Genomic DNA, 23,182 nt, shown 5'->3' with positions numbered 1-23,182 from the left:
TGAATTACCGTATAAAGTGTGCGTGTGTGTGTGTGTGTGTGTGTACGTTTGTACGTTTATATGTTTGTAAACAAGTAAAGCAAAAACTAAACATACAAAGAAAAGCAAAAATCTATCAGCTTACCCGTAACAAAGTAGCGAGGGGATGGCCTGCATAAAGAAACCTCTACCACCAGTCTACCCGTCTCGAGATTTGATGGCGTCATGCCTGAAAGATTCGCGTCACTTGCGTCACGCTTTGTATTTCGTGCAAGGCTTCTTATTGGCAAGGCTGCGGCCATCGAAATCAACATTCTCTACAATGCAGACCTTTGACGAAGGTAGATGACGTCACACACGAGCCGAGCACTCTCAACATGGCGCCACCACGTTTACATTTACTCATGTGGGGATACTCGTGTAGAGCGAACTTTTGTTGGGAGAAACATGGTTTTGAAACCGTGTTTTGTGATTTAGATTTTGCAGTAAACGGTAATCGTGATTACAAATACGGTTTTAAAAATGCAAGCGTGATTTAAAACACGGTTTATATGACGTCATAATTGCGCGCGCCCAAACACGCGAGGTATAAACTCTTATAAACCCTACTCTGTCAAACCATGTTTCAATACCGTATTTCAAAACCTTGTTTTAAAAATCGTGTTACTCTGTGCGTAGATTATTCTAAACGCAGCCTTACTACTGTAGTGCTTAGTACTGCGCGTCCCACAGTAGACAGTCATTCAGTGAAAATGACATGAAAGAGAATATCCAGCAGCGTATAACATCATCGGTGCGGCAGCCTCAGATTCTTCTGAGAGTCAAGATTAGTTGCTCAAGACAACAAAAACCACAAAATAGTATCAAAGGTTGACGTTGTATTTTTCATTAATATTACCTTATCTTAATTATGGAATTTTAGCATGGGGTAGTGCCCATCAAACTTTAATAGATAAATTATTGTTATTACAAAAAAGGGCACTTTGTATTATTTGTGGCGTTTCACCACGTTCCCACGCAGATCCATTATTTGTCAAATAATGTAAGATTTTGAAAATCAAAGATTTGTTTTTCTTTCAGCTGGGTCAGTTTATGTTTAATTATAACACAAATGCGCTTCCCAGCATTTTTAATTCAATGTTTCCAGGAAATCAATCTTTTCATAATTATCCCACCAGGCGATCTATAGTGAGTTTCATTTACCCCTTCTGAGAACTTTATTGGCTCAAAATACATTTATATACACTGGCCCTAGATTCTGGAATTTTTAAAGCTGTGATATAAAATATTTCTTTATCTTTGAATTCGTTTAAGCGTAAGTTGGAACTTTTTTTGTTTAATTCATACTAAGATATATACTATTCATTACTTAGCTGGTCTCTACAACCTAAGGGTTCATCATCAATCATTGAATTCATCATTGTGTATTTTTTACATTATCTTACTTGTACAAACTTTGCTCAGCTGCTCGAGCTCTGAAGCAATTCCCTCTTCCGATCCCGATGTTCAGCGTGTTGGCTTTTCATTTTATTTCCTTTTTTTCTTTCTTTCCTTTCTTTCCATTATTCTTTTGTGCTTTATTACTTTCATTGGTATACCCTTCTGTCAAGTCATGTAATGTCGTTGTGTTTCTCCTGTCTTGCTCTATATCCTGTCTTTGTAAACAAATATGTTCACAAGAATCCTTTGAGTGGTTCACAATTTACAAGCATGCTTTTCAGTGGACCTCTCAATTCTTTCTTTCTTTTTTTGTCCAGACATAACTTTGTATTTTTGTCGGTATGCAGGTCTAATTTTGTATTTGTTAACCATTGTCTACCATATAAAGTCGAATACATGCCTATGTTATATTTTCTGATTCATTTCGTGTTATGTTTGCCGAAAAGAAAGAAAGAATGACATAAATGAAATGAAAATGTGTAACACAAACATACACACACACACACACACACACACACACACACACACACATAGACAGAAGCAGTGAATGAAAAATAGGCGGTGCGGAGTCGAAGTGGACGCGATGCACGATAGATAGGGCTAACACAAGGTTTTTTTTTTATGGTTCACCATACTAAGGGGTACAACCAAAGCAAATTTTGTGAACGAAATGTACTTCGTTCACATGATTTGCTTTTATTGTCTTTTCCTCTTAGTGAATGTGTAATACCTAAAATACCGCCAACTCACGCTTGTTGTGCTTTATTTCCTTTTCTTTTCTTTATTATTCACATGAAGACACACACATTATTTGGATAAATCGCTTTCGATCCTTCCTTCGGTATCTCGACCCCATTTTGCTTGCCCGGAGAGGATGCTGACATAGTTCCTTGACCTTCCTTCCACCTTGCTGGTTTCCGCTGTTCGCTTCTTCAAGAACATTGTAATCCGCCTGGCAAACCTTCTAGCACCACGCATTGCGATTGATTCTGTGAGGAGGATCGTTTGGCGGGAAACCTCGCGCTTTTCACCTTGGACTGTTTTTTTTTTTTTCCAAAAGGTTTGTGATGAGATACCTGCGTATCCGCCTACGCTTGAAATAACCAGCTTATGTCGGTCTATTTCGAAACAGCAGCCTCATGCTCGATGTTGCTCTTTTGCGGGAATGTGGACGATGTTCACTATCCAGGCTTAATATGAGAGTAAATCGAGAAAATATATTGAACACATTCACTGCATAATTTACAACGGGACGAACCTTACAACATTCAGTCCTTGTTTTTGTTTAAAGTTGATCAGCTCATGCTTCACCGGTATTCAGGAATTCAGGCAAGTTGGGTACAAACGGGAGCACAACTCTTGAAAAATCTGTTACACGCAATGCCACTCGAATGTTCTACCTGCCAACGACGATATACATACGAGTAATCCTCGCAGAGTTGCAATTATCTTTAACTCGTAACAGTTCTTGCTTTACGCAATTAGTGTGAAAAAGAAATCCTCAAACTGTAAAAGATCTATACATTCATGTGTGCGCGAGCTGGAGCATGCTTTTCACGTCATTCAATGCACTCTGCTATATGCGTCGGCGATGTTGCATCGCGGCACAGCAACTGCTAATCCCTGATCACGGTTGTAACGCCTAGAACATCATAAAAAGATGAAAATATAGGTTTTTGTTTGTTTGTTTCCAGATCCAGAGGGCAGGATGTATATTTGCATTTTCAGCAGCTACATGTATATATTCAGGTCGCAAGAAATGTCAACTGTAAGCATAAAGTGGGTGAGAAAATCCAATGTGTGGGATCTGGTATAGGGTAACAGTAATGATAGGGTAAAATCAACAGAGCATTACGCCAAGCACACGCCAAACAAAATCTGGGTTGAAATGTGAAGAAGTGGAATAAATGAAGCAAAATGTGTGATCTTACAACTGGTATTTGCATTTCCATATAAGATGTACTTTTTTTTATTACGACTAAGACTTTTGCTTTCTATCATGAGACATTCACCAGTTGACTTTCTCATCTTACAGACTCTGATCAGTGACGGTTAATAATACATTAGCATTTCAAAAGAATCTCATTCACATCCAGATGGGGGATTATCAACGACCATTTTGAAAGTCAAGGAAAACAGAAATGTACATAGAAATAGAATATATATATATTTTTTGAAAATATCATAATATATGTCATTCATCTTTTCTTACATTAATAATGTATTTTGTGACATAGCATTTATAATGTTGTTATGATTAATACTTCGATGTTTCATTGTCAAAATGCTTTACAGTCTTTTTGACACTTATCCAATCAACCAGTGTCTTTATATAGGTAGGACACACAATTCAGGCAACATATACGTAACTCCTTTTTAAAAAGATGGTATTTTATTTTCGACTGATTCGAAATTCATAGTTTAGTTTAGGATTGTATACATAACATACAGAAGATTCGAAGAGGCAGTTGGGGTGTTATTTTGAAGATATGCACAAATACATGCTATCTGAGACCCAGAGAATCGTGGAGGAGCTGTCTATTTGATCGCATGCAGTTACCTGAGTAGACCTCCGCTTCAGTCCTTAAGTTAATATATTTGTAATTTCGAAATTCTGAAATCGATCATGATTACCTAATCATATGTGGTCAACCTTTGTTATGGCAATATTCAAATGCATGATTCAAAATGAAAAGGAGTCCAACCCATCTGATTGGTTGTTCGTGAGGGGAAAGGGTGTGTCCTTATTAACTCGTACAAAGCGAATGATAAGTACGGAGTATCGTCACAGGACTAACATCGTCTTTTTTTTTTTTGATGGTTTGATGCTCGCAACCTGGAATTCACATATTATACACGACATACCCAGCTATAACACGTGACGGAATCATTAACAGCGGACGTGTCGGCGTATTGAGAAATCTGATTCTAATTCCTGCTCTACTTCAGGTGTCATTAGGTTACATAACACCCATGCTTTCATGAGCTTCCCTGCAGCTTCAAACGTTGAATCTGTGGCTATAAGCCTCACTTGACACTGTTGGAAGTGGCAGTTACTGAGCTTGCAAAAAAAAAAAGAAGGAAAAAGGAAAATAATTGGGACAAAATAGAGACGTGCTTCTACTTTTCTTTTTTCTCTCTTAAAGTGAGTTTTTAAGAAGCTACATCCATGTTGCCCCGGGCGACGCACAGAGCATGTCGTTTGGTAGTCCAATCGTTTGGTGGCAACCGCTGAGACGCCATTAACTCCTGAAGTGACTGGACAAAGTACGTGTTGTGCAAGGACAATTGTCATTTCGCGTCTTTACCTCGATCGTATTACTATCTGATTACTAAGGTCCAAGGACCTGCTCGCTACTTAAATAAATAAATAGATAGATAAATAAATAAATAAATAAATAAATAAATAAATAAATAAATAAATAAATAAATAGATAAAGGGCCCTTCCTACATAGATGGAAGGAGCATGAAAACAGGTTGTGTGTATTTGCTTGTTTGTTTACTAATAACTAAGCAGCACTCATGGCGGTAACAAGTTTGGATTTAAAGTGTCGAATGCCGATTCGACGTTTTAGCTGTATACACTAATCTAATTTTGATGAATTTCGTTGGATGGATACGTGTAAGTGCTTGAGACGGCATGTTATCATATTTTATTTTGGAAGACATAGTTTAAAGAGACTGTACAGTACTGGTTGAGGTGGGGATTTGCGTGTAATTGTAAGAAGGATTCAACGTTTATTTGATGAAAACTGGTTTTTAAATGGGTGAGATATCCAAAAAAGTGATAATAATAAAAGGCGACAAACCACGCCTTTTATTAGGATCTCTTTGTTTCACCTTGTTTCTGGATATCTCCGCCATTTCAAAACCAATTTTCATCAAATGAACTTTTGATACCCCCTTAGAATTGCATGCTCTTGACATGTCATAGAGTGGTTTCTGAATATCTCGCAAAACGTTAAAGCTAAATCCTCACCTCAACCAGAACTGTACACACCCTTTAAATCAAGGACTCATTATTTAAGCATTCTGCGCTAAACGTAACTAGGGGGTTACCGGACACATTTGTACTCCCCCTCCCCCTTTCTCTCTGTCAACAACCTCCTCTATTGTGTAGTAAATGAGGGAGTTGTACAATTCAAATCACGCTTATAACCGAGACATGCATAACCTCACAATACCTCAAGGTTGGCGGAAGTACAGTCTGGGAGTTATTACTTTAGCAGAATCGCTGGAACTAGTGGAAGGAACTCTGTCGAAGCAATTTATTTCCCCCGGACCCCGTTCACAGTCACTGACACTGCTGACGTGACGTCACGGTAGGTCGCGGGTTCGCCGCGCGCTGAACCGTGACTTCACTGACTTTCAAATTATACGTCGAATCGCGAGGCGCGGGAGGTGGTGAGAGATTCGTGTCACGGCGCCCTCACTTAGGTCAGACGGTGCTTTCATCAGGAAAGGCCGCGGAGAAGTTTCGTTTTGTGTGTGTACAGTCGTGTGTGATTGTGTGTGATTCAACCCTTTAACGTCATGAATAGATTAGATGAGGTAAGATGAGATAACATAAACTAAACAAGACCCATGAATTTGCTGGACTACCCATTGAATTTTATTTAGTTTTTTTTGGCCAGATATTTGTGATTTGTTAATGAATTCTTTTAACTTTCCGTACAAAATGGTACAATGTCGATATCACAGAGAAATGGTGTTATTACACTTCATTAAAAAAAAAGACAAAGACCATTTGTTGATTAAGAACTAAGGTCCTATTGCATTATTAACTGTGGATTACAAGATCTTGGTAAAGTATTTAGCTAACCGTATAAAATGTGTTATATATGGTCTTGTCCACCCGATCAATCTGGATTTTTAAAAGGTAGAAGTATTGGTATCTGGTGGCCTGTGTATTAAGTCTATGGGAATTTCAGAATTCAGTACGGAACGGGTTAACTGAGCGTATCTCTATCCAAAGAGGCATCTTTCAGCGGTGTCCGATTTCACCTTACTTGTTTTTATTGGTTATTGAGGTTATGGCCCTGTCAATTAGGCAGAACAAACAGGTGAAGGGGATAGTTATTAAAGATCAAGAGCTTAAAATGTCTTTATTTGCGGATGATTCAGTTTGTTTTATAGATGGGTCAATAAATTCCTTCAAACATTTATTTGATATTTTGAACATATTTGGTAAATATTCCGGATATAAGATTAGCTTAACTAAAACAGAAGCAATTTGGATTGGAGCTAACAGAGGTTGCCAAAGATTTCCTTTTATGAATCAGGGTATTACTTGGAAAAATTCTACATTTAAAAGTCTGGGAATCAATTTTTCACTCAATTTGGGCTTGATATTTGATTTAAATTATAAGGAAAAATCAAAAAGCATTTCCCAGACTATCAACTGCTGGAGAATGAGATCCCTCTCTTTAATTGGTAAAATTTGTGTAATAACGTCTCTTGCTCTCCCACAGTTATTATATCTCTTTTCTGTTTTAAGTATCAAGATACCACAAAAAAATTTCAATGAGTTAAATAAGCTGTTTTTAGGTTTATTTGGAGTGGTGGCCAAGATAGGGTCAAAAGGACATTTATGAACAATGATTATGCTCAATGTGGTCTCAAGATTACCGACCCTACGCTTTTGCTCTTGCTCAAAAAATGACATGGGTGAAATGTTTACTTGATGATAGCTTTGAATCTGTTTGGAAATCGATTGAATTATCAGCCTTGAAAAAATATCATATGGACCCTAATATTCTTTGGAAATCATACGCACCTGAAAAATCAATCTTAAATTCTTTAGGTAATACACAGCAGATTCCTTGCGTACTTGGTACGTGTACAGGGAGTATGCAACTGTAGAGTAATTGCAATGCAAATTCTCAGAAATTAGTGCATGTCAGTCATTATGGTTTAATCGATTGATACATTCAAAATCTAAGAAGTATTTTTTATTATGAGTTGTGGAATATAAACAATGTATCTGTAATCTCTGACTTGCTAAATCCTCCCTTTCCTGGCCATAAATTATTTGAAGAATTAGTCCTTGATTTTGATATCCCTCAGTCACACAGAAGAAAGTATGATTTTTTAATAAAGAATATTCCAAATGACGGGCTGGAAAAACCCAATATGCAAGATGTTGATGTACATGAAGCTCTCATTGTTAAGTTGAAGAGTTCAAAGAAAATACCCAGTCTTGCATACAATTTGCTGAACTCCACACAAGTTCCCAACAAGCGTTATGAATATTGGGATAACAAGGTTTTAGTACCGGTCAATCTGGATTGGCAAAAAGTACAAGTTACAAATTTTACATGCACTATTGATACTAAACTACGTTCGTTTTGTTTTAAGATTTTTTATAAAACAATAGCCCTAGATGAATTTTTGTATAAGATTAAAAGAAGAGATTCTCCAAATTGTTCTTTTTGTGACAAATCTGAAGAGACAATAATTAATTTATTTTGTGAATGTGAGAAGGTCACTCCAATTTGGGAACTTTTACGAGGTATATTAGTGCAAAGCATGATTCTAAATTTAATTTTACTAATTTCATAAGTTGTTTGGTGTATTATCTGACAAATTCGTAACGTATCTAATCCTGGTGGTAAAATATTTTACATTTATTTGTAAATTTAGAAACACTATTCCAAATATAAATGCATTTAAATCATTTGTTCAAAAACAAAAAGAAATAGAATACCATTTGGCTAAGAAAAGGAATAAGCTCCCCATTCATTTTAAAAAACGGAGGTTTGATTTTTGATATATGTATATAAATTCTATTGGTGGCCAGTGTAATTATCAAGATTCATGCTGCTAGTGACAGTACCTTGATACATGTACTACATGTACATGTAATGTACATGTACATTATCTCACCTAAAAAAAAAGGTTAGAAACATGAAATTAAACCATAAAATCCCTTTAAAGATTATTGTCCTATGAATGTATTTTGTTTTATTTTGTTGCCAGATACACTTATTGTTATTTTCATGTATGATTTACGTGAAAAAATGCAGAAATAAAATCAAACTGAACTAAACTGAACTGAACTGAATTGAAGTGTACTCATTACTGATTCTGCTTTCTTCAAAGCAAAGTAAAAAAAAAACCCTACTTCTAAAACAACAAAAGTATAGAAAATCACAGCAAAGAAGAAATTTTAAGCAAACATGAACGTCATAATCCACATAAACGCATTTTTCATTTCATCCGAGCTAATCAATTAACGGTAGCGTATCAGCTCAATGAACTTTATGAAGAATTTAGTCCCCAAACAAGTCATTTCCATTCGTGCTAATTTGAGATCCTTGCGATTAAAGCTAGTAAAAATCAAACAAAAATAATAGGAAAATACGAAATATCTTTAATTTTAACTTCAAGAATTTTCCTTGCGATGTAATAAGTGACGCATCACCGGCTGTTCACTGTATCTAATAATGAACTTAGTTTAAAATATTTGAAAATGGCGCTCAACCCATTTTGCCATTAAACTCTTCATTCCTAGAAGACCACATGACATACTGTCAGTGGAGGCGCCAATTCTAGACTTGCTTTATGCGTTGCCAAAATATTATTGTCACATGTCACATTTCCAGGAACTGGGCGAGAACAAGTTGTCCATTGTCTGTAACAGTTTCTTTCTGCTGTTGTTATCGTAATGGTGTATGTATACATATTTTATGTACACATATTTTATGTACAGAGAGGTCGAGAGAAAGAGAGAGAGAGGCAGTAAAATCAGACGCTCTGAAAAGCCGAGGATTTATCAAATTCTGGTCAAAGGTGACGGAAACAACATTAAGGAACTTAGAGTTTTACATCTCACATCTTTCAAGTAACATAGGGTGTATAGAAAAGAATGGACCCATTTCAGGGGCTGATGATCTTTCGCGTGTTGCGTCATGCAGTTTTGCCCTCAAATAACGCTTATGTCTTTATAATATTGTCTCATTAGCATGCAGTATCATCTAATGTCTATCTGCAAACCGAATTTTACAGCGACATGAGTAATGTGACATGGGACAATTCGCCCATTCTGTTGACGTTCAGCATAAGCGGGCAGTTAATGTCGATTCTCTCAATTACCCCCTGTGGTCAACACTACCACCCCCTCCCCTCTGCTCAGCCCCACTTATAGGGAAATGACCTTAGCCATTATCAGTTTGAGGCTTTTTTTTCGGCGGCCTTTTATCAAAGTTTATTAGTAGATGCCAGATCATATAATCCAGTGCGTCAAAACATAAAAAGTCAATTTGAGGTCTAGCTGGCCTATAGACAGATAGGGGTGTGGTGAACGATGTATGAGAGAGTTCCTTGAAAATCGTGGTAATATACGTGGGAGTTGAGGACATGATATTCTGGCCATAAGATGAAAATAACTAGCAGCATCTCCTCATCTTGAACACTGTCGGAGCCAATACTGGTCTCTACTTTGTGTGATAATTATGCCAGTGTCATCAGTAAGAAGTGGTCCCGAAAGGGTTATTTACCTATTAGGAGTGATGGGGTTTGGAGAATTCACGTGGTCTTGGTCGTGGCGCACTCTCGACTCTGCATTTCTTTTCTGCTCCGTGTATGCGTTTGTGCGTTTGTGCGTGTGTGTGTGTGTGTGTGTGTGTGCGTGTGTGTGTGTGTGTGTGTGTGTTAATTTCTTTCGAACGAATGAGTGGCAGTCACTGAATATTTCCACTAAAATGTAGGGCTTGAGCATGTGCCTGCCCTTTACAGCAACCGTTAATGTGGTATAGCCCTCCTTCCTTGATGCAATGTAGATCCTTCTGTGCCTTAACTCTAACAGCCTCTTCTTCGTTTTACGAATAATGTCAGCAACAAATCCCATTTGATACATGAAAGGGGTGTCCTTTGCGCACAATGCAGAACATGCTCAAACCTGAAAATAAAAAAGTATCTAATTTTAGCAGAAAGGAACAGAAGAAAAGCTCAGCATATTATGATCTCATAAAACACAACCAGTCGTGGAGATGAAATAAGGTTAGGTATAGGTTCTACTGCTTAAATTAGTCGCAGTTTTCCCGATGATTAATTCGCGGAGTTGAGCATTCTTAGTCTGAAAAAAATATATATACTAAACTTTAAAAATGGTAAACATTTTATTTGACAGTGCTGGAATCGTGATATGATGACCCAACATTTTTACACTCCCCATTTTGGAAAATAGGAAAACAAAAGGATTGTTGAATTGCCAGCTGATGACGGCTGAAAAGATTAAGGTGACTTTGATTTTATATTGGTTTTTTCTTCTGCCTAAAAAGCAAAAAGGTCTGCTAAAGTTGGTGTCATATTGCTACTTGAGATCTAAGTTTGCATATCACTTGCTTACAGTGTACTACTTTGTTTCCTGTGATCCTATGGTCATAATTCTTAAGTACGCTTCGGAGAAAAACAAACAAACAAACAACAGTTAGAAATGGAAAATAAAATGCAATGGAAATAAAACCAGGCTAAATTTATATTCAGGGCCGTGAATCAACTTTCGATGTCTTGAATTTGTTTTGTTATTGTAAATTTGGCGGGTATACTATTCAAACAATTAGGTGTAGGCCTACACACACATTGTCGGATTTTACAGGGACAGCATGTTGTAGTATGCATAAAAATGCGTATGCGTAAAACCAAGACCGAACTGGAAGTGAAGTCTGAATCACTGGAGATGTTCAGTTGGTTTGTCTGTTTGTTTGTTTGTCTGATTGCTTGCTTGTTTTTCAGTTGATTTTGCAAAAGAAATATGACTGATGAAAAGATATTACCAGTCATGTGTATCCGTCTTCGGCTGCCTTGGCGTCATCGCTCTCAACCTTGACTTCCTTGATAGGTTAAGTGATTTCTATTTTTCTTAATCTTTTCTTTCTTCCACTCTATACATATATCTTTCTTTTTTGACCTTTTCTTTCTCTCATCTTCTGAACTGTGCTTGGAAATGTGATTGTCACTTTTATATATATGATTTAGTGCAAAAAATATGGGACGTTATTGATGATTGGTTCTTAGTAAATGCTGCTGCCTCGCCCAAAGACTACCTCGGTGGGTCGATGTAATTTGCGGAGACCCTCCCACGACACATTCTCCTCCGCCAGCTAATCAGTGATGTCAAACAAATTGGCGCGTTCGCGCACGGACCGTCCCGCGGGAGTTACCGGATAGTCCCGCGCACGGCGTCATTATTTAAGGAGAGCTAAAAGAGCGAGAAACGTTCACCCCTATCTACAAAAATAACGGGGCAAAGTGTCGGCGGTGGATGAGAAGTGAGGAGAGAGTGGAGTGACGGAGATGTCAACAAAAGGTTTGCAAAATGACGGCACTAGAACATGGGGACGGGGGAAAGGTGAAAGTCGTCACTGCGTCCATTACTCTCACTAGCCAAACATCACGAATTTATGGAAAAAAAGAACAAGGAAAAGGAAAAGAACAAGAGCAAGAAAAAGAACACATTAACCTGCCCTTGTCATTAGCATTAATGAATTTCTTGCTCCTGAACTATCATTCAGATTATTCAAAGCAAAGGCTTGTAGAAAATGCAGAGTGGAAGGAATGGAGGCAGCATTGTAATCATCATTAATCATCATCATCATCATCATCATCATCATCATCATCAGTAGTAGTAGTAGTAGTAGCAGCAGTGGTAGTCGCAGTAGAAGTAATAACTTATCATCATTATTATTAGCAGGTGACACGACATTCGCTCCTGAGACAATTGCTACAGTATTATTTTCTTAGGGCTGATCCTAACTTAGGGTTAGGTTTAGGGTTGTTATAGAGTTTTAGGTTTAATTTGATGTAAGGATTAGAATTAGGGTTAAGGTTATGTTTGTGGGTAGAAATGTATGTTTGGTTCAGCGTGCAGATAATCATTTCATGGGAGCAATGTCGTCGTAAGAGCAAATGTCATGGAACATTATCACCATCAGAATCTGCATGCCACCTAAACAGCTAACTGCGTATATCATAGAACAACCACAAGTAATTCATAGTATTTCTCCTCAACCATTGAAATATTGCACTTAATGTCTTTTTTAAAACTGTTTTATCTTCTGTTTCTGTGGATGGCAGACGGTTAACAGGTTTCGTGTTCACAGATCTATTTTCGTCTCAATGCTGATCGCGTTTACAGAGAGATTTGGCGGTTTTGTCTTGTCTAGGAATCAAATTCGTGCTGGCCATTTTGAAAAAAAAAGAGAGTAAAACTATGCATCGCCCTTCATTGAGAGCATTTTGACCCCGTTCTGGTTGGCGCCATTTTGTATTTGCTTACCTAGACAATCGAAAATGTGGGCACGTGTTTCGTTACACCGTTCTCGACCATGAATTGGGATTAACTGACAGCAACCAGGTAAGTACGCGGTGGGATGTAAACACCGCACCTTTAACGGAAGCGTGGCCTCCGTTCAAAGTCTACTTTTCAGGAATTAATTCTACACGATTTTAGGTCGATTCCATTAAACTTAGCTCTTGCTTTCAATCGCGTTTCTATCCGCTTTTTTTATAAAGAAGAAACATTTCTGGCAACTACTCCAACATGCCTCCCCTGACGTCCTCGCGTCCCCGTTCAAACCAACTTACACGGAAAAATGCAAACAAGGAGGCTTTCAGTGAACAGTGACCCGAAGGAGAACCACCTTGTTTACGTCACACTATAGGTTTCTCGTCAACTGTGGATCTAAAGAACATCGGTAGCGCGAGGCTTTGGATCTTTAAGCTCCTGCCACATTTTGTCGATCTTCAAAAGGAAAATGCAAAGGGACAGAGGGATGCATCTTGGTTGGACGATCGAGGCTAGGGCGAAATTGTATTTTGAGACAAGAGTCCATGACATCCCAGAAGGTATTGGCAATTCTAGGAGGATTGATCTTCTTTTCTTGTTGTTGTTCTTCTTCTCTCTTTTATTTCCCCAGGAAGGGGGAAGGGGTGGGTAGTAAGCACGTAACGCACATCTTCGATCGATGTTGCATCAATGAGTGATACCAAGCGAGCATTATGTGAAAAGCTGCGGAAATGAGCATAGAATAAAAGTGGTAGTCCTCGTGCAATGTCATGCACAGGACATAATAAGCCAACCTTCGAATCTTCAAAGAGAATTCCCTCATGTTATTCAAATAAGAGATTTTTGTGAATAAAAGTTTAAAAAACAAAAACAAAACGAGAGAAGAAGATGAAAGAGCTCTCTCGCATACAGGGTCGGTGACACTAGGAGAGAAGAATCTGAAAGAATACATGTATACTAAGCTTGAATGCTGGTAGTTCAGATAGCATGGCGTCTTACGAAGTGATCAGACCACGTGACTGTGTCGTACTCAGAAATTCTCATTAGGCACTGTTAGGTGATACGCTATCAGATAAGTCATATTATCTATTGTTCGAATCTTTTCTCCTTTTTCCTTTTGCTTTTTATTACTCTTTTTTTTCTGGACACGATTGTTAGGATATCGCTCAAAAGTTCTAAGCACAATCCACATTAAATTTTCCAAGTTCTTGTCACAAGGCCACAATGTCTATAGCCGATATAACTTACGTGGGCCTCTCTTGAGATCCTATAATACAATGATTTTACGCTGGCAACTCTTTTCCAATAATGCGATTATGTTAAAAAAAGCTTCATATGATATATGTTTACAAAATTACATTTTTTTAATACAGTATGCGTTATTTGTTTCCTTGAGTTTGTATCAACAACAAAAATTTGATATTGGAGATAAAATTTGATTTGAATTGATTATGCCATCTAGGCGCCATTTTTGCGATTTTGCAAGCTAGTGCAAAATGATCGATCATAATATTATTTTCATAGCTAAATGTCAGTTCTATACCATTTTTGGTAAGCATAATGTCAAGTCACGAGTGATAGTATAGGTTTTCCCGTTCATTTTCAAACCTTTTCCATTCAATTTGATAGATAATTTTGTAGATAAATTTCGTCCCGAGAAATCTGGAATATGCCAAACCTACTTTCAAATTCGTCTTTTGTCGATCATTTTCAAATAAAATCTATTCAATTTGGTCGTTTGTCACACATTTTCGTCTTTTTACCATACTAATTCGTCTGTCATACTCGCTGCACACATAACAGCAAAAGCAATTTCGTCTTTTAGCGATCATTTTCGTCAAATTTTCCTTCAAATTCGTCTCATATCTTTTCCGTTGTGATTTCTTGGTTATTTCCTTGATGGAGAGGAGAAAAATCTCTTTGCTTTATATACTCTATAACGTACCGCACTAACGTGCACGCACGCGCGCGTCAAATGTTATTCAGCTGAAAAATGCCATCCTGACCAATGTTACGAGTACGTTTCATTTACATTGGGTTTTCGGAAAAATCGTAATAAATTATGATCAACTTGTTAGCAAAACAGAACAAAATACACTCTATGTCTTCTCGCCTTCAATCGTGAGCGTTAGTCTTCGGCAGTTTGACAGTATAGTGCCAATAAAGAGGTATCGAACAATATTCATGAAAGGTACAAGTACGTCGACGCAGATACGACGATCTGAAATTTCGCTATTCTCCGCAAGTCGTACAGACACCCCAACGCACAGTCTAACGTCACGTGACTCTGCCGAAACTTTGGATGAGTTTTCCCCAAGATTTTTTCCCTAAAACGATATTAATTTCTTGTTTCTTCTGAAGATGAATTAATAACAGGTTTGATCGTTGCTTATTAGGAAACAAAAAGAAGTGAAGTATAATGTACCAAAGTTGGCATTGGGTGCGAAAATAACTGTTATAGTTTATGCGAGTATGCGCGTGTAGACATTTCTTGTTTGTGTGTACATCACAAGGAATACTTACAAGTGATGCAAGCAGATCTACTCATACAAACCCAAAATTATCAAATTATGATTTTTATCTAATTCTGCTATATGGCAATTTAGTTTTTCTTGATAACTTGTCGTGTGTATATTATAACTAGGCCCTATATATGCCTTATTCAGACCTATATCTTGCACCCGAGTTGTTCTTTGCGATCAGTCGCCTTTACCTGTGTTTATTCGCACAAGGTAGTATTCACTTTACCTGAAATCAATCGTCAAAATCTAGAAGGCTGGCTGGCATAAGTGTCTGCGTGTTCGATCAGTTACATGATGGAAGATCCGGATATACGCCCCCATTCCTCCCCTCTCATTTACTTCGCGCTCCGCTCTAAAGCGCTTTATTGAGAACACATCAGGTGTTTTCTTTCCGTGGTATTTGCACCCGAGAGGGAGCGCGCACACCGCTGTACAAGTGGTTCACTTATTTTGTCAATCATGAGGATGTACCTGTAGCCCAGATATGTCATAGTTATTGTCATCATTAGGGAAACTTCAAATTTCCGGTGAGCAAATATGATGATAGTCATAAAACAAATTTACCAGATTGAGCGAAAAGAATCGATGACATTTACAATGTAAACTCACGGCTGTAATCATGGCAAAACACGTTCTATTAAAGTAAATTGACTGTCACTGCGAGGTAAGTTTCACTCGGAGCTCGGATATTAAGTCGACTTTCGGGGAAAGAGAATGATATAGATGTTTTAAATACCCAGACGGCAACCAAAATGTCACGACCTAACCCCTTTCTTGATAACGTTGATGAAAGAAAAAAGATATTGTACGGCGATTGAGTGAAAAACACCGACATATCAGAAGTGGCGACACGACATTTGCTCCTGTTGATCCGGTCTTACTTTCTCCAAGGACTTAGGTTTAGGATCACGGTTGTGATAGGGTTTAAGGTTTAGTTTCATGTGAGGATTAGGATCAGGGTTAGGATCACCGTTATGTTTGTGTTTGTTGCTCAGTGTGCAGATAAATTTTCATGGGAGCAATTGTCACAGGAGCAAATGTCATGGAACCATCAGAAGCAAAGTGGAACAAAACTAGATACAGGTGTAATCTCTTTGACACACACAAACACACGCACGCGTGCGCGCGAGCCCACACATACATACACGCACCCACACACACACACACACACACACACCCTGGCACACTCAAGATTATCCCTTCCTTGGTATATGGTTAAATGTAGCATGAATATAAAATTTAGTGTATGCAAGAAGAGTTGCAAGGTCTGTGTCCCTCTAAAGACATATTAACAAACTAGAGCATGATACTGAGGAGTCCAAGGAGCGTTAACATTTAGTGTGCTATAGGCGAGAGAAGGTATAATATCAGGCGAAAAATACTAACAGAAAAAATAATTTATGACCTTCAAGATTCGAAACCTTGCGTCCTCAATGAACCTTAAAATCTATACAGATCTTAAGAGCAAAATAGATTTTGCACTCATTGTATGATTGAATTCAATGTATGTATTTTCTCTATTTCATTTATGGTAAGAGCGCTGTTCTCATTTATCAGAAATGTTTCTGTTATTCAATTTCTGCTGATTTCAATTCAATTCAAATGAGATTTTCAATTGAATATAATTGAATTGAATTTCCGCTGGAATTCCATTGAAACTTATAACTGGAAGAAACCGGTAAACGTGTCAAGATACCATCCATATTTACAATAAGGCAGTTTTTATGTTTTTATTCTTTGTACTCAAATGAAGAGTTTGTTCGCAAAAAACCGATAAGTCCATATTTGCCAAATGGAGATATTTGCGATTAAAGGTCAAGAAAAATTAACAGAATAATAAGAAAATTTTTGCTTCTTTTGACCATAACTTCAAAAATATACCTTTATATGTAGTGACCAATATATCACTTAAGAGGTATTATTTTGTACTTTATGACAGAGACCGTACTTCAAAATCTTGAAAAATGGACTTATCGGTTTTTTCTAACAAACTCTTCAAATACTCTACACGATCATACACAGAAACAGAGAGACAGATAACGCACATACACACACACACACACACACACACACACGCACCTTTGCAAGCGGCCCATATAACACACACCCACGACTGCCCATACTAAAGACGAACGAAAAGAAAAGAAACAAAGTCGAAAAATCAAAATTGGGATTCAACGCGACCTCCTTTCTGAGATCGGGTATATCATGGATACGTCCTTCGCTGCAACTACAAGGTTGAAAAATAGCACAATGAAGATCTGAAAAGAAGAATAATAGTACAATTATGTGAGACTTATCAGAGTTGGTCAATTAGTCAATGGGCCCTCATAATGTCGTTCTTCAATGCCAAATTCTAATAGCATACTTATGTTATCTCTTTTTGTCGTCATTGTTGGGATGCGTGACACGTAACAATCGTGTCGAGGGCAAGGCAAATTTGTCGTCCGAAGACAATGCCCGTAAATGAGCAGAGCACAAAATTACCTACCTGTCAAAAAAGGGAGAAAGAATAGAATCCCCCGCGTATGATTACTGTACAAACGAGTTAAACAGAGCTCGCTCATTTCATTCGCTCGTTGGAATAGTGAGGCAAACACGAATAATAAATCAAGACGATATAAAAAATAACGGGCATTTTGTTCTGTCAATGTAAAGATGCAATGTAATATTCAGAACTTGAGTGTGCCAAAACTCTTGAGCTCTTTGAGAAAACTAGGCTACGTCTACATACCAAGTCGGAATATATTTCTCAAGATATGTTTGACTTCTTGAAATTTTACACTCACTGTAGTTCATCTTAAAATTGTTTAATTCTAGGAGACAGGTGTCCAATATTTAACAAGATTTCAGGGTAATATAAGCAAGTTTCTTTCTTTCTCTACCCCCCCCCCTCTCTCTCTCTCTCTCTCTAACTTCGATGATCATAGCCTTAAGCTACGGTCACACCATTAAATCGAAATATAAAATTATATGAAAAAGAAAAGTGAATCATGTATGCATGCATGACCAAAACTGGCTCTTCATAGCAACAGACAACAAGTTGAAATTGATGAAAGTTTCAATTTAAATCATACACACAGTTCTATACCACGAGTATTCTCATAAGATCCAAGTTGAGATTCCATGAAAATGCTCTGCATGTGAGGTAGTTTGGTGCATAATTTCACATAATTACAAGCACCACTTATACACCTATGCTTTTATGTGATATGTATATATATATCAGGGTCCCTGTATATATATACATGCATAGTTGTATATAAAATATCTATACATGTATGCATATGAATGTGGATGATTATGTAAATGTACAGGTTGAAGAGTTTGCTGCCTTTGAAATGGACCATAGCATCACTCTACAGGGGGAGCGGAGAGTTCTTGTTTTTTCCGTTAATTTTGTTTCTCTGTTATTTTTTTGTTTTGTTTTTTATTTGTTTTTTGTTTGTTGTTATTTTTTTGTGGGTTTTTTTCTGGGGGGGGGGGAGGGGGCAAAATGTGTGGTTTGGATCTGCAGCCCCATCCCCCCCCCCCCCCGTTTCCAGTTCTGCTTCCGCAACTGCCAGAATTGTTGCCTCTCCGCTTAATAGGAACATGTACTGTCTTACTTTCTGAACAGCATACTGAAATGCCAATAGCGCCCTCGAGCGTTGAACTCGCAAAATAATGAAAGTCGGTGAGATCATCAAGTCGTTCCTCGGTAAAATAATGAGACTCTTGTGAGTACTGTGAGCTTGAGCGGGCTCCATTCATGTCTGAATCAGCAAACAAGAGGTAGTCTGCTCAGAGAACGGCATAGTTTGTGTGTAATGACCAAAGTCTTCCAACGACATTACTTTCAAACTCACTTCCAAGAAAAATCTGGAAAACACAACCATTTTTTTTTCTGCTCACATGGGGCAATGATTGCCCGTCATAGATGCAAACATTCTCTGTAATCAATAAGCAACCCTCATTCCTGAACACGCCAGTGAATCCGCCAAAACCAACCTGTCAGAGCGTAGACAGAATGAACTGATGGAAACCCTGCTGTCTGGAGATTCATATAGATTGATATGTAGTACAGTGGACTCCCGCTATAACAAAGTCATCGTGACCGGCAGTCTTCTGTCGTTATACTGTACTGAAATTTCGTTGTTAACCGAACAAATAAACAATAAAGAGCAAAGAGCGAATAATTTTGCGGCCTGAATTTTTACTTCGTTGTAACCGGAATTTCGGTATAACCGTGCTCGTTATAAAGGGAGTGCACTGAACTGGAAACATGTTCATAATGACGGGCATGATAACGGCGACCTCCGACCACACAGAGAACACACACACACCCACACATTGATGAATGCAGAGAGAACTCGAGAAACATGTATGAAGAATAAGAAGAGAAGGATGTTGGGGGAGTGGGGTGATGGGGAAGCACCCTCTTTTACGGTCTTCTCCTTCCGCAATTCGCGCTGCCACTTCATTTCTGCACGGTCTGTGCTGTTTTGTTTCGTTTTTTAATTCGTGACAACCGCATCCTCCTTTAAAGTTAGTAGGCATTTGAATCATCAAAACAACAACGCCAACAAAACAACAACACAGAACAGAACAAAAAAATCATCGACAAACAAGGTAACAATTTTGCCTTACCACGCTGGCATACTTCATTCTGTAATCACACCGTTGTTGCTTCATAATTGCACACACAACAACCTTTAAAAAAAACACCCTGTGAAAAGAACTGATTTTCTAATTGTCGGGCAATTCATTGCTTGTCACAATATTTTCGTCTGGTAATCTCTGTTGAAGCATTGTCAGTGCCACCGTCCTGAAATCTGATGACCCCTTATGAAGTGTGGGTGTTAGAAGACAAACGGATAACAAATTTCTTTAAAAGAGCCTATTTATTCCAAAGAAGTCATTTATAGATTGTTGGGGAGGGTTTTTTTTTACATCTTCTTCTTTTTTTTTTCAGGAAAATTAGTGGTTTAGTGTTGTGCTGAGTATTCAAATGTTTGCCACATTAAAGAAGTTATCTGGAAACATGTTAGTGTCGACCAATCTGATGTATACATACAAACTTGACTTTGTGTAAATGTATAGCTTATCACATTACATAAACTTATGTTTCAAATTCTCTTTAGGTTTGTGACGTAATATTACTGATAAGGCCTGCAAAGGAGCCATATAAATGTCATAAAAATGATATTGCAGCCACAATTTATGCCATGCTCAAAGAAATCAAGGAATCTGGAAAATTATTGTATTGTTAATATGTATATAATAGACAAATATATGGATGAATATGATATGAATGAATAGAGACATACACAGCTAGATACATAAATATATTTATAAACCAATAAATTGATAAACAATTGAGAAAAACAAGTTAACCGATGAAGTATTACACTCATAAAAAATTTCTCAATATTTCTCTCTGGACAGTATAAGTAACGCAACTACGTTACAACTGATTGACGAATTGCCTTTCATTGACGTAAACAAACGCAGATCATTCATCGTCTTAGTCGAGGCCATGATAAATATTCAGGGGCATACATTCTCGGGCTAGACTCGAACCAACGACTTCCTGATACCCACTAGACTACCGAGCTTCCACCCTATAATAGCCAGTTGGAGTTCTGATTTTACAAAGTAACATGTAATCCGTATTTATTCAAATTAGTGATTCTTGAAAGAATAATTGATTTGAATGCAACTTCATGTTTTGATCTCGAATTGTCAGGAAGGAGATCGGCGTTTTCGGCGGAATGAGTGCAAGCAAAAACTTTATGGAGTCTATCTGGCTATTATGTCATGGCGGAAGTTTGAGTGGCCGAATATGGATGGTATTTCTAACCACGAGGAGCTTGGCCTGCATTATCTTATATTGCCGCGTGTTCCGAAAAGTTAATTGTGAAAGAATAAGGTAAGAGAAAGAGAAGGGGGGAAGGGGAGGTGATGGAGGAAGTTGTGAATTAGGGAGAGGAAAAATGAATAAGGTATATAGAGGACATCAAAGTGACAAAAAAAGAATTAAGAAAACAAAATAGAAAACCAATGTGCAAAGGCAGAAAAACAACATCAGGAACAATTATGGAAGGATAAAAACATTACAAGCAATCATTGTTCTTGCCACAACCCCCCTCTTCACAAACAAATGACACACAATTACCATAAAAACAGCAAGCAAGAGCTTTTGAAAAAGAACAACAAAAACAAAGACAAGTGTCTGTGCGCTATAAGTGTCTGATGCACACAGATAGGAAAGAAGAAGGAAAGAAAAAAATCATCACACACACAGACAGATACACAGACAGACACACACACAAGCATACACACCGTAAACACACACAAAAGATCGTCTACAAAAAAAAAAAAAAAAAAAACTTTGGGCGGAGCCACGATCTCTGATGCTCTGAATATTCATGAGCATTAGGCATTAATAAGAGCCACATCACTCGTGTCATAATAAACTGCCTAATGCCGATTATATAGTTATCTTTTCAAGAACAAAGACTACGTGGAAAAGCATATTCGTTTCATGCACCTGACAATGCCACAATCCAATGCCAGTGGTATGTCATTTCCGATAACTGATTTGTATGCCTTCTGTCATTCCCGTTGACGATCTACTATGTTCTTACTTAATTCGGAAAGGAGAGGAATTTCGAGCAGTTCTTTGTGAAATTATGACAATATTTCTCGATTCTTGCGATTGATATCTTGAGACGAGCTGCATTTCCCTAAATCTCCTCCTTCTTTCCTGATAGTAGATTATTCAGGCAAAGGATTTGAACGAAAAGCAGCATAATGTTTCGTCTACTCGCTGATGAGAAAAACATTTTTGTCCCCCAATTATTTCTCAGGAACTGGTTTGTCATTCACGTCATTATGCATAATGCCAGCGGCTAATCTGAGTGGCATCTCATCCGCGACCACACGCACTTTTCCAGTCATATTTTCTCCCAAGGATAACAACATCCCCACATCAATAACATTTCGCTCAAAAACGCTGATGGGCTTATAAAAGCGCTGTTACACAATATACTAGTACATGAATCGATAGAGCAAAATGAAAAATTATTACAGCAGCCAATTAATAAAGCATGATTTCCATTATTGGTTTTTGTTTTTTTCTCCCCAGAATGAAATACTCACAGCCATTCTTGCTTCCCTCAGTCACGTCGCCTCAATGGAAGAAGAACAACGTCAACTCACTTTAGTCAGTATCACTGCTCCTCACGATTTTTACTTTGGTGTAACATTCAATTAGGAAGGTGACTTTACCCCCTGCGCCTTTTTTTCCCCTCGATACAACCTGTCGAGAATGAACCACCCGGTGTTCGAAATCCCACCCTCGTTCGTAGCCGTAGGTTGCGGCGTCGGATGACGGTCGATTTACGCTCCCCTCTTTAGACAGGAGAAACAAATGCAACTAACCGATCGCTAGAAAAGCAGAGCTCTCGCTACGACGAGAGCAACGACCTTTAGGATTGGCTAATTCTGAGATGAGAACGACATAGCGCCTATGTAAAGCTCATGGCAATTGGCTGCTGAGGTTTCTACCGCTGGATATGCTTGTGTGATATTACGTTCACGTGTGTGCCTGTGTGTGTCTATGTATGTACAATGTATGTGTACAAGGAGGGTGTGTGTGTGTATGTGTGTGTGTGTGTGTGTGTGTGTGTGTGTGTGTGTGTGTGTGTGTGTGTGTGTGTGTGTGTGTGTGTGTGTGTATGTACGTATACGTGCTTTCCGGTTCGTAAAAAAAAAATGATGAAATCATAAGAAGATTATTAAATTTCCAGAACAAGCAGAGCTTCAAATGTATCGAAGAGGAAAGGACGTACATTTTACCACCGAAGGAGGCGGCGGCTTTCCACAGAAAGCCGAAGTGATGACGAAAAATACCAACAAATCTAACTTTACACATATATGAAGAATACGATTTACAGTGAAGCAATGCCA

At 38.0% G+C, this 23,182-nt stretch overlaps 1 protein-coding gene across 1 annotated transcript in view; it reads right to left on the bottom strand.

Annotated features, from left to right (window-relative positions):
* The window catches only part of LOC139721340 (partner of bursicon-like), a 47,372-nt gene extending 24,868 nt beyond the window's left edge, over positions 1-22,504 (bottom strand). The window contains exon 1 of the mRNA XM_071632657.1: positions 22,373-22,504. Coding sequence (XP_071488758.1) covers positions 22,373-22,378 — 6 coding nt within the window. The 5' untranslated portion in view covers positions 22,379-22,504. The remainder of the gene's footprint in view (positions 1-22,372) is intronic.
* Positions 22,505-23,182: the final 678 nt, after the last annotated feature.

This window comes from Diadema antillarum, unplaced genomic scaffold (genome assembly GCF_040938485.1).
Source record: "Diadema antillarum isolate AM-2024a unplaced genomic scaffold, OU_Dant_1.0 scf00000141, whole genome shotgun sequence".
NCBI classification, from domain to species: Eukaryota; Metazoa; Echinodermata; class Echinoidea; order Diadematoida; family Diadematidae; genus Diadema; species Diadema antillarum.
The sequence above is the reverse complement of the archived record's forward strand: the minus strand, read 5'-3'. Positions and strand labels throughout refer to the sequence as shown.